The 17,450-nt window shown below is 43.0% G+C and overlaps 2 protein-coding genes across 4 annotated transcripts; one reads left to right on the forward strand and one right to left on the reverse strand.

The window, feature by feature from the left end:
* Positions 1-1,450: 1,450 nt before the first annotated feature.
* thtpa (thiamine triphosphatase) lies at positions 1,451-4,212 on the reverse strand. Of its 3 annotated transcripts, XM_071528357.1 has the most exons (5): positions 4,111-4,192; positions 3,812-3,904; positions 3,320-3,389; positions 2,449-2,991; positions 1,451-2,121 (listed from the first exon to the last, which is right to left on the reverse strand). In XM_071528357.1, exons 3-5 carry the CDS (start codon positions 3,387-3,389, stop codon positions 2,021-2,023), a joined length of 714 nt encoding a protein of 237 aa, XP_071384458.1. In that variant the 5' UTR covers positions 3,812-3,904; positions 4,111-4,192; the 3' UTR covers positions 1,451-2,020. The 3 variants fall into 3 exon arrangements, with proteins under 3 accessions (XP_071384458.1, XP_071384459.1, XP_071384457.1); XM_071528358.1 differs by lacking the exon at positions 3,812-3,904 and having other exon boundaries at positions 4,111-4,212; XM_071528356.1 differs by lacking the exon at positions 4,111-4,192 and having other exon boundaries at positions 3,812-4,003.
* Positions 4,213-4,821: 609 nt separating this feature from the next.
* On the forward strand, positions 4,822-17,119 carry zfhx2 (zinc finger homeobox 2). The gene is made up of 5 exons (XM_071528355.1): positions 4,822-4,912; positions 7,075-7,233; positions 8,508-8,565; positions 9,109-13,316; positions 13,986-17,119. The coding sequence occupies exons 1-5, from the start codon at positions 4,907-4,909 to the stop codon at positions 14,421-14,423; spliced, it is 4,869 nt and encodes a 1,622-aa protein (XP_071384456.1). The 5' UTR covers positions 4,822-4,906; the 3' UTR covers positions 14,424-17,119.
* The last annotated feature ends 331 nt before the right edge of the window (positions 17,120-17,450 follow it).

Below are 17,450 nucleotides of genomic sequence, written 5' to 3' on the forward strand. Positions count from 1 at the left end.
TACAGTATATTGTGTATATGTTGAGTGCAGCATTTGACACCATCGACCACAATATTCTCATAGATTGTCTCGAGAACTGGGTTGGTCTCTCTGAATGTGTCCTAAACTGGTTCAGAACGTACATTACAGGGAGGAAATTTTTCATCTGTCTTGGAGATCATGTATCAGAGAAACATGATCTAACTTCTGGTGTTGCACAAGGAAGCTGTCTTGGTCCCCTGCTTTTCTCACTATACATGCTTCCATTAGGTGATATTATCAGAGAACATAATGTCAATTTCCATAGCTATGCTGATGATACACAACTATACATTTCTGTAGAGCCAAATCATGCAGATGCCTTAAGCTCCCTCACTACTTGTCTATTGGCTATCAATGATTGGATGAACACACATTTCTTAAAACTGAATGAAGATAAGACAGAAATACTTTTGGTTGGGCCCCAAAGCCAAAAGAGAACTCTCCACAAGACTTGGGAACCTGAATCCCTCGATCAAATCAGAAGTAACAAGCCTGGGTGTTATCTTAGATTCTGATCTAAGTTTTAATTCCCATATAAACAAGGTGACCAGAACAGCACTCTTTCATCTTACAAATATTGCTAAGGTGCGGCCCTTCCTAACCCAGAAAGATGCTGAAAAGCTAACATCCATTTGTGGATGGTGAGGTTTTTGACCAAGAGGAGAATCTATGATTCTCGTCTGCCTTAGGTAGTGAGATCTGACGTAAATATCAGATCTAGAATCAGGAAGGACAGGGGAAAAGAAAATAAAGAAAAACATACGCTTGTTCATATGCTTGTTCTTTTATATGAATTATATCTTTTTATCTGTCTTTTATCTGCCTTTTATTGATGTAAAGCACTTTGAGCTGCATGTTGTGTATGAAAGGTGCTATACAAATAAAGGTTATTATTATTATATTGTGAAACTGATATATCTGCCCACCCATACTGTAGTGCAAAGCATCCACACGTATATTTAGCTTACTAAACGATTTTTGAATTTAGGAACTAGCACTGAGTGGGCGAGGCAGAGAATGCGATGGAGCAGGAGGCCTGGGTGATGTGGAGGCAGCCATCTTTGCACACCTGATCCATTTGTTCATAGACTGCAAGAAACATCAAACTGCTGACTTTAGCATAGCAAATGAGGGTGTGGCTTCTCGCAGGACTGCAGGTAAAGCTCCTGTTGCAAGACCCTCGTACTGCACTGGGGTTCACCACACATTCCCCACCTTTTCTTCTGGGATTGTCTAATTATATGTCCAACTATTAGTCTTCTCAATGTAATTTTGGTACAACAGTACAATCATGATTAGAGGTGTATCCACAGTATGACGCCCCCTCCAGCTCCACCACTCACCACTACTCCCACACTCTGCATTATACTGCCAGACCGCAACAAAAACTAGACTATTGTTCATGGTAGATGGTAGAAAGTCAAGTACAGATCTTGAGCCATGGAACTGGAGTGTAAACTGGTTTAATATCCAGTGTCAATACCGTTAAATTACATATGTGTGCATAAAGAATCTACCCTGCTCAGTTACCTCTCAAACACTGATAAAGGTTTCCCAAAGTCTTGTTTATCAAAATCGTGTCAGTTAGTGATCTCGATTTTTTTTAAGCCTCTTGTGTTTCAGGTTTTCTTGGAACAAAGTTTGTTGCTAAGCAATATGAGCCAAATTTCTTTGTTTTGGTGGGAGTTTTATTAACAGTCTGTTGCAGAGCTGTGCTGATTTCAGTGCAATAACTATTTCTAAATAGATTGGTGTGATGGAGATCCAACCTTTAGGGATCACAGCATGTACATTTGAAGCCTGTTAAAAGTTTATCATTGTTCAATATTAAGCATCTTCACAAGTATAGCCATGTTTGGTGAAAGACAACAAAAAAATATATTTTCCATTTTAATTAATCAAAATGCATTAGGCTATTCCAATAAATGACACCTCTAATTTTACATATGTGAATATGTACATGCCATAAAATAATGAGATATCATACATATAATATCCTCTACAAAACATGAGCACTGAGGAGTTTTGCATAGTGCTCTGGGCAATTCCTTTGAAGGTAAATATTCATTTTCCCTTGAACTCGCTGATCCCCAGTCAGACCTGTGAAGAAGTGAATAAAACATACAAAAGAGGATTAGGGAATTATTATGCCAATAGTGTGATAGCACAGGTAGGCAAGTCATATGATTATGTTAAAAATGTACAAAGAACACAAAGGCCTATATATTTATAAAAATCCTATGAACAGGAACACTGGAATACTGGTAAAGTCACATAGGATCTTCACTTTAAAAATCTTCTCTGTGACTGAAGAGACAAATCCCAAGCCAGAGACAAGCCAGTCGCAGAGTAGTAGAATATCCATATGAGCCCAAGAGTAACACTGCATTGTATTTCATGTATTAGAGGGTCAGGCTGTGCGCTCACCCAGCTTTCGAGCGGTTCTTTCAATCCTCTCCAGGGCGGACTGCACCTCTTCTCCCTCAGGCACCAGGACCTCTATCTCCCCTACATGGTATCCAAAGTCAGCCTGGTCCAGATCTATCTGCACTCCCTCCTCCTCCAGAGTGAAGGAACACCGCAGCGTTGTAAACTCTGCGAAGCAGGTCAGATTCAGCCTGCTCAGCCAAGACTCATCCTCCTGTGAAGAGCCGCCACTCCTCCCTTCTTCTTCTATCACTTTTTCTGCCGGTTGACACGCACTCTCCCCTTCCTCACAATTGTGTTTTACGACTTCTTTCACCCTCTGTTGGATCTCAGGTAGATTGGTTATCTCCTTGTAGCGAGTACACAGTGCTTCCCCTTTGGGTTGCTCTCCACTGGTGTCCTCTGACCCGCAGACTGTCGTTGTTGGACACTTGAGCTCCCAGCAACCTTTGCGTTTACGCAGCCACATGTCGCTCAATGTGAGCTGGAAGTCGGGGGTGTCGAAGTACTGGTCGTGAAACTCACGCTGACTGACACACACCGCTGGGCAGAAGGAGATGGAGGAAGAGAGAGATAGAGAGACAGATGATGAAAATAGAGCCACATTTGCATCAACTAGCCTATTCCTTTCATTCCCAGCTATACTAATGAGGCTGATACTGATAATGAATTAATCTTTATTATGAACAAGAGACAGATGGCCAGTGTCCCTACAGTTTCAGTGTACAAACCGCAGCGATTAGTGTCACTACATGTTGGAACAGCCTTTCAGTGACCATTTGGAAGCTGATGCAGATCACAGCGTCGGCTAAATGCCTCAATTCTACATTTACATTTGTAAATGTGTGGAAGACACTATGAACACACATACCTCCAATCCCCTCCAGTGTTTTCTGAGTGTCAGCATCGCATACAAATTTCCTCTCCACCTCCACGCTCATCTGAAATGACAGTTTGACCAATAACATTTACATTTGCCATAATATATTATTGCAGTTCACCCATCTTTTATGGTGACGTACATCTTTAGGACTTAAATTCATAGGATGCGTCTTACTAAGTAGTAACAAACTGGTGTAAGTTATGAGATAGGGTCATTTAAGGTAACAAAGGCATCAATTAACACTATTTGGAAAACAGAATGGATTTTTGTTTATATTTATGATTGTTTGCCTTAACCAACTCAAGGTCATAGTCTAACCCCGCCTCCTTTAATTAACAAAACTCACCTAGATGTAATTTATTTATTTAGAGTTAATTTCATCTTTTAAATCACTTCTTAAAACCCATTTTATAAACTTGCTTTCATGTGACGCCTTTACCCTATTATTTTTTCTCTCATATTGTCTCTTTGTATTCTTACCTCTTATCTTATGGTGCCTTGTTTCTACTTGTTTTGTGATGCTATTTCGTTGTATTCGGCTGTCACATTGTAAACTGTTGTTTACATTGTAAACTGTTTGAAAAAAATGGTTAAAAATGTAAGTTTATTGTTACCATTTAATTATAATAGGTGTACAGACAGTGTGCCGCGGTAGCTACATTGCTGCACCTGTCTCATTATAATCAGGCACTAAGGAGTCAAGCAGGCAGCCCAGGCTGCCGCCGTAGAGCTCGCGCATGAACGCCAAGCCAATATCACAATACAGCACCCACACACACCTTTTAAAGTCACGACCAGACGTCCAAATTCATTGACATCTATGACATCAAAGACTGAGCGAGTGATCCGAGCAACTCCTACACGTCAGCAAAGTTTATTTTGCACAGGCGCAATTAGAGACACCTATCAGAGTATTCACGCGCATCATTTCCTGTCCCAGTAACGCAGGGACTTACAGATGGTGCAGTTTTAATCCTCTCTGCTTCATAAATATTTATTCCGCACGCTACACTGTTGATGTGCGCCACACCTATCACTAGATTTCAAATATGATATCACTCACGTGGATAATGTTTACTAAAGCATTTATGGCCATACAGTATATCGATTATTTGGTCTTAATTGACTCGCTGTGATATCTTCAGACACAGTCCAAGTTGGCAGAATGGGGAGTAATTTTATTCACCTTGAATATGAAATTGAGGAAGGGTTTTTACATTGGAATGGATTCCCCGCAATGCAAACACCCACTTACTTTTTGGAAATCGTCCTTTATGTATATATATGTGTTGTGTTACCTATTTCCCAATAAGTCAGCGGTGTTTCAAAACGCATAAATAATCACTAATATCTGTAGGGTTACATAAGGGATTTGATAGCCGTGTCTCTGTCCCTTCTGAATGTCAGCAATCAGCCTTGGGGGGAGCTGTGGTGTGTTTACTAGAGGGAAGAGGGGAAGGAGAGAGGGATAGGGCGAATGAAGGGAGGGGGAGAACAGGAGAGAGGGAGGGCAGGCAAGAAAACTTTTCACTTCTGAGGAGCCACAGAGGAAGCGTGTGTGCTGGAGCGGCGACCATGCAGGTAAACGCATTAGCTAATTGCTCTGAACTTAATTAAACGTCATTCGCGATCGCTTAATTATGCCGATGTGAGCAGGGAGAGTGGCCTGCGATTGATATAGGATCGAGCAAACGACGGATTATGCCTCATACTAATCCGATCCCTTATAGAAATCCAACATTAAATCCCAAACTTTTTCTGCCTCGGTCTCCTTTTCGCCTCTTCTCCACACCACCCCCATCGCCGACCGCCGTGCACGTAGTCCGTTTCAAGTAGCTTAGCGTTTAATTCTTTCGCCAATTACGGCGTGAAGCTGTTTAAAATGATAGTTTAGATGACCATGTGTTGCACCGCAAGTGTTTAAGATATGGATTTGAGCACTAAAACGCGTCAAAAGGGGGTCCGTCGGACGAAGAGGGAGGAGGGGGTGCGAGTGTTTTTTAACACATCTGTAAACGGAGCCCACATTCATTAATTAAATGGCTTTAGTCCGGCTAGGCCTCAATTTGCGCTGTTGAGCAGCAGGCGGCGGGCGGTGTAACACTAGATGCCCGATTGGCAGCCCACAATCAGAGGGGTAAGGAAATAACTCGAGGCCGAGGTTTTTGACGAGCTTACTAAAGCCTAGTGAGTATATTTTCTATCCGGGGCGAACTCAGTCGGTGTATTGAAGCTGCAGTTACACCTGGAGCAGGCAGAGTTTTTGGGGAGTGGAGACTGTTGGAGGAGCGGTTAATTATCTCTGCTTGCTAACAGGCTAGCTAGCGAAGTGCCACGACTGTTATTAGCTCAACCCTTTTGTTTATTAATTTAATGGCCGTCCAGCTTTAGCAAAGAGCCAACAACAAGATTATGCTGACGTCTGCCATGTCTTTTGCAGTTTTAGAGAGCTGCCTGGCTATCATGCAGGATTATTTTCAGTACATTAACAGCTAACCAGCATTTCCAGAAACACCACTGTAATGCGACGGTAAGGGGGGGCTTCACAACCTAGCTTGCTAGCTAATTGATTCATCACTGGTCGGCATAGCTAATTAGACTGCTCATTAATTAGCCAACTACATAGCAAAGAGACATCAATGTAGTTATATCTTGTCTTTTAATTATGAATCTCGTGACGAGGAGCTTTTGTACATGACATCCAATGCAGATATAGACTCTTGTCGAAATATTATCTGGTCAGATACCCTGCTAGCTTGCTAATTGGCATGACGAGGAAGTGAGGAAAATAGCTGTGTTGGTATTCCTCCTCATGGGCATATTTTCGCGGCGAGAAATCCAGGTTTCATCAAGAGCGTTGATCATGAATACTTACGGTAAAATTAATTGAGCTATGTGGTGCAATCATTGCTAGTAGTCTGTGTGATTTTGATTGTGAAACTGCATGGAGGTAACTGTTATTTGATAGTTGATGTCGTGCTAATGCAGCATGGTGACCTCAGATAATCTTTTATATAATGGCCACAGTTTGCTTGTCCGGGCCAATTATCAGGCCAAAACTTTGGCATAATTACTACATGTAAAGACAGTATACCCGTTGTGGTTACAGTCAGACAACATATTTTATGATTGTATTGAGTGTTAATCTAGTATATTCAGCATTCAGGACATTGTATTTCTTCATGTAATATCAGATCAGTTTGTTGAAAGTTTGTTTGAATAGAATGGCATGAGATAAAAATGGAAACGCTTTTATTATGTAGAACCTATTTGGAGCATAAGCTGAATACTACTTAAAATTACCGTACATGAATGTCATTGAAATAATTACAATATGGTGTAATTTGATCCATCACTACAGACAAAACATTGGGAAACTCCCTATAAAATGTGGTTATGGTTGAAAAGAATTTTCAAAGACTTAAGGAGTACTGATCTAGGATCAGATTTTCTGTGTTAGAAAGGATAAACATGCCTATTGAAGTGGTTATGGTACCTGGCTTCTTTTTGTGGGCCCACATTGTTAAACATGGCAAAGCATGAGGTGTGCTGGTCACCTGGCTGAGATGTGTATGCTGTATGCTTTTATCTTAGTGGGTTCCAGCTTGGCTCTTGACTTTTTGTTGAATGCAATTCCGTCCTTTTCTCCCATCTTTCCTGTCTTTCACCACGGATAAATTGAAACTGCCCCACAAGTATTCTCAGTAAGGTAGGGCTCTCTAACAGCCATTTTTACTTGTTAGGAGGAGTCTGGAGAGACTGTGTGCAGTGACAGCAACGGGGTGGCAGAGTGGCTGTGCCCCCTGTGCCAACAAGGGCAAGCAGACAGATCCTCCCTGTCTCTACATCTCACTGAACAACACAACGTACTTCCATCCTGTGTCGACAAACTGCTGGACATTGTAAGTATAGCTGGGCAATATGGCCAAAATATCGTATCACAATATTATTATTCTTTTGATTTTTTTTTCCCCAATACAAATTACTCTATAAAAAAGTAGGCCTCTAGGAATTCAAGCAAATAGTTCACATAGGTTTTTCCTTCCCCTGATTGTTTACTCTGAGGAATGAATCTTTGTAGTAAACAATAATAAAATACATTATTAACTCGTCAATTAACTATCAATTGCATATATATCCTAAAATGCCCCCCCCCCGCCCCGAAAAAAACAAAACAATTTGCCCAATTTGCCCAAAAGTTGAGCACTTAGCACTGTTATATTTTAAGGTATACTATAATGGATTCACATCAAGGTATGCACTGGGCAGTCTTATAAAAAGCAAACAAACCTATGTTTATGTAAATCCATACCCTTATATGTTATTTCTGATCTCTTCCCGTGCTCATCTGTTTAGTGTCTTATTTCAGCTCTCACTTGTTTCAAATAACAGTACAATGATATTTATCCAAACATAAATTATATGATAAACATGACCTACTTTCGATGTTTTTATCCAAGGCAGGGCATCATACATTAATATTCCTTAGATGGGGTGGGTGGGGAACTTATCACGTAGACCTGTCAGCCTTGTTTCCATGGTGTTTATTGACAACTCAAACCTACTTCAATCATCTAAATTGACTGTGTTAACCCAATATGAATGAAGAGGGAAAATATATTTTATTTACTGATGCATTACCTGTTGATGCATTAGTAATTAGAGTAGTTGTAACTGCAAATTAGATGGTGCAGGGTTTCTTTGGCTGTGTTTGCATGCATTGTTTTTGCGAATCCACTTTGGCCAATGTACAGTACTTCAGTAATCTGGATATACAGTGTTTGGATTAACCAGCTAGTTCTGTGTGTTGTGTGAGTTAAGAAGTAGGCCTATTTGCTGACCAGATTTCTATAGAACTTGAGCAATTAAATTAATATATTTGGAGTTAATAGGTCTGCAACAATTTATTACGTGAAGTGAAAGTGTTTATGGATGGAATTTTATAGGTGGATAAAATGATGGAACACAATTTAATTCATGCCTTTAGGCTAAGTGGCAAATTAGAGGTTAGGCGGGCTTGCTATGAGTAATATAACTACACATTAATGAGTCACGCCCAGATTGGCACCGTGATGTCCCAATGCTAGATGGCATTCACCTCATGTGAAAGGAGGAGTTTGCCTTGTGATTTTTGCTGACTGAACGTGTTGATTTTTCTGTTCCTTTTCTTTAACAGGCTGCTCCAAAACAGTGTGCCAGTGGAGAAGAGGACAAAGGTGCTCAGAAAGCCTCAGGTGAGTGTGTAGGGTTCCAATTGATAGAAATGTTACATTCTTTTTATTTGTTCTGGTAATAAACACTGATCATGTGTATAATTGCTATCTTGATACATAGATTGCTGGCCCAACCTGGTTGGTTGACTCACATTTCATGTGGAATTGGGTCAACAAAGGCCATGCAAAATTTATTAAATATGTAACATTTGTTTTTCAGAAACACAAGCAAAGGGAAAAAAGATTTTTTTGAAAAAAACAATGAAATGATGTAAAAACAAATCTTCAAATTCATTAAAGCCAAAATTGGTTGTTTTGAAAGCAAAATATGAACTTCCCAGGGAAGTTTCGAAGAGGAATCAAAGAAATGCATTTAGAGAGGAGCATTGCCTGTGATGTGGGTTGGGCGAGTGCAGATACTTAGGAGAAAAAAAAAGGCTGACATGGGCATGAGTACAAATTACATATGCAAATGTGCTGTTTCAGTTAAAACAGGTGCCCCATTTACTAGAACGTAATAGTTGAACGTAATAAATATATGCATATTTTTTTTTATTCTATCAGATCCTGCCTCTGTACAACAACTGAAGTATGGTGAAGACTCCAGTTCAGAACCCTGCCAATCCAAGGAGAGTTCATACCCTGCCCAGCTGCCTGGAGACAAAGTGATGGAGGAAGAGAAGGTGATGGAACAGGAGGGAGGCGAAGCTCAGCTACAGTCAGAACAGGAGCAACCCACAGGAGCAAAACCGCAAAATACAAATACAGAAATGCCAGACACCAATGAAAAGTCAACAGGTAAAAATGGTGTGGCAGCTGAAAATAATACCCGGTCATTCAGATGCAACGCCTGCCTGGAAACCTTTCCCACCAAGACGGCTTTGAGCGTTCATTACACGTCCACATCCCACATTCAGAGGATGACAACAGGCTCAGCAAAACGGGGTGGGGAACACGAGCCCCAAACTCCCCTTGTTCCTGTCCTGTCTCGGCCATATGTATCAAACAAACCCTATCAGTGTGCTGTGTGTCGAGTCTCTTACAATCATGCCATCACCCTTGAGAGCCATATGAAATCTGTCTTACACCAGACCCGCAGCAGAAATGCTGGAAATGCTGCCAACAGTGCAGTGGCCGCTGGTAGTTTGGGAGGTAGCAGCAACAGTGTTCCGAACACAGTAGTGGGCACCCCTGGGTGCGGAGCCACTCAGCTAGTCACCACCACCAACTGCGCTGCTCCTGGGACCTTGATGGTGACTGCAAAAGATGGGGAGCACATCCAAACTTCGCCAGCAGCTCCCTCCCTCCTCTCCTCCCCTGTGGCCTCAGCTCAGGCAGTCTCTGCCTTTCTCACCCTCCTCACGTCTAGCCCCAGCTCCATCTCGCACTCCCTCCTCCCCTCCCTGTTTGCAGCCGGTGCGGCTCCCGGTGCGGCCGCACCTCAGCTTGTGCCTCAGCCTCAGATGCTCATGCCCTTGATCCTGAATGGGCTCCAAGCCCAAACCCAACAGCACCCAGAGAACCAGCAAGGCCAGCTCCTTACCCAGTGTGTGCCATTACTAGGTCTCAGCGCCGCCCAGCAAGCCCTCCTAGCCCAAAGACTCAGCAGCTTACAAAACCAGTGGCCCTCTGTGGGAATCCAGACAAACGCACAACCCTGTCCGGAAGAGCAAAAACAGGGTATTAAGTGTGAGGGAGAACAAGTGAGGCAGGCGGGCGATGAGACAGTTGAAGAGAAGGGCTCAGTCCAGATCAAGGACAGGGACAGTTGGACTATGGAAAGCATTAAAATAGAGAGAGACAAGGAAGAAGACAATAAAGACTTTGCCCAGGGTCTTGAAACAGAAAGCAAAACGAAGGTTGAGAATGATGAAGACAATGGCAAGGCACATAGAGATAGCACAACAGATGGAGACAGCTCAACTGATCAGTTGGACCTGGAAGGTGATAAAGCAGCTAGCTTAAATCTCTCCCCGATGGGCACAGAGAAGAGCTTCCGCAATAACAACCTCTCACCTTCTGCATCTGTGCCCAGCAACTCAAGCCTCAGTCCTGTAAATTTAAACCTTACACTTAGCCCTGATTCTACTCCTCAGAAGTCACAAACAGGCACAAGCCCTTGCGGCTCTCTCGGCACCCCAAAAAACAGCCCCTATACAAATGCCTTAACTTCCCCCGACCAAACTCGCCCCTATTGTAATATGATGGGACGCATTATTTCTCCAGACCTTCCGGTACTGTCAGAGTTCCAGTCGGAGGTTCTCTGGGCGTTCTTTGAGTCACGTAGTGAGGCTGATGCTGCAAGTCCTCCCCATGAGGACTGTGAGGCACTGGGCAGAGAGGTAGGGCTCTCCGAGGATGAGGTACGCAGATGGCTGAGCCAAGCCCGGCATGCCAAAGGGAGGCAGAGGGCCGCGGGGCTAGAGCACATGCATGCCTTGGCAGGACTGACGAGGCATGTCCGAGGTTCTGATAACGACTATGATGAGGAGGAAAGCTCACTGGTAATAGCAGAAGGCGAGGATGATGCCGAAGCTTCAGGTAGTCAGGCGATTGATTTGTCTAGTACAAGAGGGAAACGAAGACAGAGAGAACTGGGAAGGGAGGGCCAGGGAGACTCCTGTCTGACTTCTGACTCTGAAAATGAAGTCTACACCTCTGTTATCGTTTCTGACGAGGAAAGTCAGAATGGGTCCATGAGGGAGGGGCCTGACAGCCCTGTGAAAGATGAAGCACCGCGGGAGGTGCTTGGTGATAAGGGCTTGGGTGGAGGAAAGGTGCTTCGCTCCACCACCGTATTCCTCTCTGATGCAGAAGATGAGTACGAAGAGGAGGAGGGTGGAGCAGGTCAGAGGGCCAAGAGGAAAAAAAGAAAGGGTGAGTTTGAGCGCGATGAGGTGGAAATCAAGAAGGAGAGGCAGGACCCAGATGTGGATTTAGAGTTGGAGGCCCAAGGGGATCCTCCGAACACTCAGACCCACTCCATGGACCACCCAGAGCTTCCAAGTGGCATCCTCCACTCCCTCCCTCTGTCTTTGTCCCTTGCTCCCTTTTCTACTCAATTCCTCAGCCCCTATGTCCTCTCTCTTCCTCCTTCGGTGGTTGGAGATGGGAGCAAAATACCCATCTTTCCCAACCCACCGAATATCACGCGCTTCTCCGAATCTCTTCTGTCACAGTCTCTTTCCTCCCACAGCCAAACTCACTACCTATCCAACGGTGGTGACTGTGAGTCGGCTCTGGATCTCAGCATGGGGAAAAACAGCAATTCAAAATCTGTTTCTTCCTCATCATCATTATCTCTGGCTGATAAAGCACAGAAGGGACGGTTGCTTGACGGGCTTGGCCTGAGGCCCACATCCAAAGGTCTGGTAGTTGTCCAGGTTAAGCCTGACTCCATGCCTCCCAACAGCAGCACAAGTCTGGTCAACTGCAATAACATGACAAAGTCTAGTATTTACATGAGGGCAGCAGAGAAGATGAACGCCACACTATTGGAAAGGGAGCGAGAAAAAGAGAGAGAGAAGGAAAAGGAGAGGGAGCAGCAGCAGAGGAGGTCCAAAGGCAAACGGTATCGGGACATGCGGCGTTCAAGGACCATCATCCAAGCCGAGCAACTTGACATACTTTATGGCTGCTATTTCAAAGACCCAAATCCTGGGAAACATGAGTTTGAACAGATTTCAGAATGGGTCCATCTTCCAAAGAAGGTCGTCCAGATTTGGTTCCAGAACATGAGGGCGAGGGAACGGAAGGGTGAAGTCCGATTCATCAGTGATGGGACTTTGGCGGCGGTTGGAAAACCTCTCATCAAATTCACCTGGCCTCTCTCCAAACCCATATTCTCAAACAAGCCTGTTGCAAACAATACTGGGTGCATTACAACTGCCCCGATTGTTCGCACCCTCATGAAGACAGACAAAGATCCTGTGAAGGAGATGGGCAAACCAGCCTTGGTGAAAAAACTAACCCCAGTTCCTATCAAGCCCAAGGAGATTGTTTCTTCAACTGCAGTCTCTCCTGTGAGCAGCAGTGCTTCTGCAGTGCCAAAGACCAAACTAGAAACCACCAGCAACGTCACTATGGTCAAAGTCGCACCCAAAGTCACCACCCCCATTCTTCTAGCACCACCCAAGGACCCTATCCCCATTGCCCCACGCCCAGCCCAGAAGCGAAAGTTAGACGAGGAGAGTGACGAAGACAAGACGGATGAGGAGAGAGACAATGAAAACGAGATGGGACCGGGACACAGACCAGGAGCCATTAACCGCATGGTGCCCAAACTGCCCACAACGCCCATCAACAACAAGCCTCCTGCCACGACAGTGGTGCCACAAAAACAAAACGGGCTTAACTACTGGACCCCTAAAGGCCCCTTTAAGATCAACACGCTATCGAGAGAACAGCTGGCTCTTCCCACGCACACACCACCTCGTACCATCCCCCCTCCTCCCACCCCCAGCATTGCGCCAGTTAGCCCGAATACCCCCAGCTCTGCCAAAGTGGCCAGCCCAACCACCCCGGCTGTGGCTAAATCAAGCCCGACAGAGGGCAGCTTCCTGCCCCACTCGTCCAGCCGTAGGCCACGCACACACCTGTCCTGCCTGCAGCTGTCCATCCTGCAGTCCTGTTACGAGACCTGCGCCCACCCCAACGCCATGGAGTGCGAGGCCATCGGCTCGGAGCTCAGCCTGCCCCTCAAGGTGGTGCAGATCTGGTTCCAAAACACCAGGGCCAAGGAGAAGCGCTGGAGGCTGCAGCAAGAGAAAATGGTAAGCTGGCAAGAAAACCTACACTCAGTAGTATTTATTAGTGTTTGGTACAAAATCGCATAACATTAATGTACATTGATAAGACATACTATAGTAAAATTTACAACAAGAATGCTGTCATGCACCCAATTAAACCCTACCTTTTTCTTCCAGGCTTCATTTTTTTATATACCTGGATCCAAATCTTTTTCCTCCAAGAATAAAATGTATAAACCTTTATTAATTAATATAGATACAGTGGGACTACAAAGTCTTAATCTTTTACTGTTAAGTACTGATAATTGTAGTATTTATTGATTATTCAGAGCACTGATATTGGCTGGCTTAAAGTACTCAATAGCTTTCGGGAACTTGTTCTTGCATTTTATAGTCTAATTTACAAAAACACATGAAATATAAATAGATGGAACCAACTCAAATTACGATTCAATAATGGAGGCTTACTAAAATTTGTATTCTTTTTCATTGTTTTCATAATGTGGGTGTTATGAAACCCTTTAAGATTGTAAGAGTGGTTAAGGACTATACAAATAAACTTCATTTAAAATGCTATAGAAATGAGTAATAGTTATTCAGAAGGCTTGAATTTTGTCTGGCCCAATCTAAACCTACGACAAAATTCAACTTTAAAACAACTCGCATTAAACCTTTTCTCTCTCCCATTCCCAGTCTCCTCTGTCGGGTGGGAAGATGGACATGAGCTCGGGAAGCTACCTGCAGTACAACGCTCTGAGAGCCAACCGTCCCATCCTGCCTAAACCTGTCCAGCTGACGGTTATCGAACCTGCAGCTCCCCCCGTGGCGGGCCAGCCAGTGCCAAAGGAGACCCTGACGGGCCGCTGCGAGGCCTGCAACATCTCCTTTGAATCCCGGGCTGCGGCCAGAGCCCATGTCTTCTCCCCACGTCACCTGGCAACCCTGAGAACCACTAACTTTGGCCAGCCGACAACACTCGTCAACAAGAACGGAACCAGTAGTAGTGGATCTGTCAGTGTTGTGCCGGGCTCGCAGGTCTCTCACTCTGCTCCGGTCACGAGTTCTGGTGGCAGTTCTGGAGGGGAGATGGTTGTTGAGTCTCCTCCACCCATGGCCACCAGCAACAGCTAAAGACTCAGATCAGGATTGATCTGCAAACTGACTCTTCCTGGACCCATTTGGGCTCCTCAGATTTTAATAAACACAAATTTGAGCACTAATACTCAAAAGCTAATGTTCTTTAGTTTTTGAAGTTTGCTCTTCCCACACCCTCTATCCCTTGCTCAACCCTCACTGACTGGAAACCCGTTACACATTTAATCTATAGAGTTCACCTGGAATCTAATACATCAACAGACTATTGCCGCACTGCTTCACACTTCATCAGCAGCTATCTGATGAGTGCTGGCTATCTCAAGTCTCCTTCGACCCCCACACCCCTCCCCCAAACATTTTTGGTCCTAGGCCTGTGGTTATATATTACCTTACTTACATGATCCTCCTATAATTTCTAAAGTCAGTCAACTTGCCATGCTTGTACTGTCCTACTACCCCGAAGACTGATGCAGTGTTTGTGGCCGTTTGACTTTGGGCCGGGAAACACTTTTTGGGACAATAACATGAAATATTCACATCAATATCTCCCAGTTTGCTCCTATGGAATTGTTTGTTTATTATGCCTACCTTCACTTCTAGGGCAAAAATTGCTTGGATTTAATAAGAATGGATTGAACCAGTGGGAGAGGCAAAACTGCTATTGACTGTGTCACGTTTTTATTTGCTACAGGTTTGTGGTCTGAAAGAGCGTTGTGTGTCTACTCACTTGGGATATAAGAGGTACTTAAGCAAGAATAGGGCTTTTCACATTTTCCCCATCTACATATATGTTCACCGTTTTCATGACAATCCAAATAGACAGGGCAAAATGAGAGGATGAGGAAGGTAGACTCTTGGCATACCGCACTTTGACGCATTTTACATTGTATGAAATGTTTTTTTAAGCATTCTACTGCAGTGTCTTTTTATGAAAAGATACATTAATGCATGTTGGATGCCTTAATATAAATCACATGAATTAAATTGATGATTTTTGCTAGTCTAATAAAACATGCTTTAGGTGTGACCATACTGTTGTGCAAGAAGCAGACCTGGGTGTAAATGAAGAAGGGTTCTGTTCCAAATTGCTATATATCCATTTTGTGGGGAGGAAAAACATTAGCTGGACTTAATCATTCAATTTTTAGAATATAGCGAATCCTGTCTGTAAAAGTATCATCATTCTGTAAGCCAAGGATTTAAGTTACCAACTGTCGTACTTATTGTTGTGCTATCAATCTCTTTGAAAGAGAAAGATTCACTTTTTTCCCCCCCAAATGATAGATATCTCTCTTTGGAATGCAACTCTTCAAATCTGTCTGGAAAATAAATGTTTTCTACTACATGACAGCCTTAAAAAGAGGAAACGCCACCAGGTAGATAAATTCAAGCCCAAGTGCTCCTCATGTAATGTTTGCAAATGAATTTTACCCACGTCTGGCAAGGGGGATCCATGCAAGTCCTGACTGTTTTCGTTTGGTAAATTTACTGTTTTCTTTGTCGTGAATACTGTGTGAAGCAGGAAAGTAAGTACTCATTTTTATTGATTTTAATGTCTATACAAATGAGTTGATACAAGCAAATAATATAAACTGGCATAAAGGTTTTAGGTCAAAGCCAAACATCTGGAGATATTACGAGAACAGGGCTTGAAATGGTCTGTTTCCCCCACTTTTTTTCTTTTTTAAGTTTTGAAACATAGTTGCTAATTCTGGTAATGTACGTGCTGGGAAATGAGATCCAACCATGTCTGGAAACCAAGACAAGGGAGAGATGGGTATTTCCAGTAGCCTTATGGGACTATTGGGCACTCGAGTCTAGGAAGCAAATTGGGAAGCATAAAATGTGTAGACAGAGAGCTAATAAGATGGTGCTGTTTTGAAGGACACATGACATACTAAAGATGTTTTCCTTCAATTTAAGTTGTATATTATTGTTATTAATGTTACTATCAATAGTTTTAACAAAATGCAAAACTAAAACATGAACTTTTGTAAAGAAATATATTAAGAAAAAAACTGATATTCCAAAGTAATCCTCCCTTTGCTTTCTGTCATTCAAAAAACCAAAAAGCAATCTTGAGGTCGACAGAGAGCGGGAGAGGTGTTCCTAAATGCAAACTGTAAAGGACGTCCCATGGCTCGACACTTGCACCAGTCCACAATTTTTGCACAAGCTACAGGCATTTCAGATGAACACAGCCATTAACACAACGTAAGAGTCACTTGATGTGGTTTTAAAAGCTAAGGATGGTAACAAAAACGTCCTTTCATAAGTAATAATTTTTATTGCCGTTAGAAGCTGTATCTTGTGTGTAAAGCAAGGACTGGAGTGCTTGAGCCTCAAGACTGGGATTATACACACACACACACAGACACGGTGTTGCACTGTCCAAACTAGATAGGTTTTTATGGAGATCTGCTTTTTATTCTCTTACGTTTCATTGTCACTTTGATTATCACTATTGTTATAACTGTACTACTACTTATCCTATTGTTATCATTACTACTCATCACTGTTTTGATTATTATTGATCCATAATGGTTTTTAATGCCACCTCTCTGCTCAAAAAGAGTATGGTATTGCTATGAATATTGAACAATAATGGTGGCAGTGTTGTTATGAATTGTTAGAATTTTGATTAAGCTTAATTTTTTCCTCCTCACTTGTACCTGCCTTTTTGTGTTTGGTCTCCATTATGCTTTCTTTGATATACAGAAAAAGAAATAAAATCAGTTGAACAACAAAGCTTATTTGTGTAATTAAGATGTCATTACAATATTTGTTGATTATTCTTGGTCTCACTTGAGGTTTCTATTCTAGGCCTGGCCATACAATTGTATTTTTCTGAGGTTCCTCTTGACTGGTAAATTCACAGTTTTCTGTTTTAAGGCTTGTGATTGTATCGCGTTTTCAAACAAAGGTCACCAAGGTCGCACTGGGCAAGACAATTTATATGACACTGTCTGTAATGTGCTTCGAATTAATTTGCTGAACAAATGGGTTAGCCAGTCTTTATGAGTAACAGATAAGTGATTGGCAGAAATGTAATCGAATTAAAGG

Source organism: Centroberyx affinis, unplaced genomic scaffold (assembly GCF_046629955.1).
Source record: "Centroberyx affinis isolate AG114_WGS23_722 - 3 ecotype Tasmania unplaced genomic scaffold, CSIRO-AGI_Caff_v1 ptg001667l_1, whole genome shotgun sequence".
NCBI lineage: Eukaryota > Metazoa > Chordata > Actinopteri > Beryciformes > Berycidae > Centroberyx > Centroberyx affinis.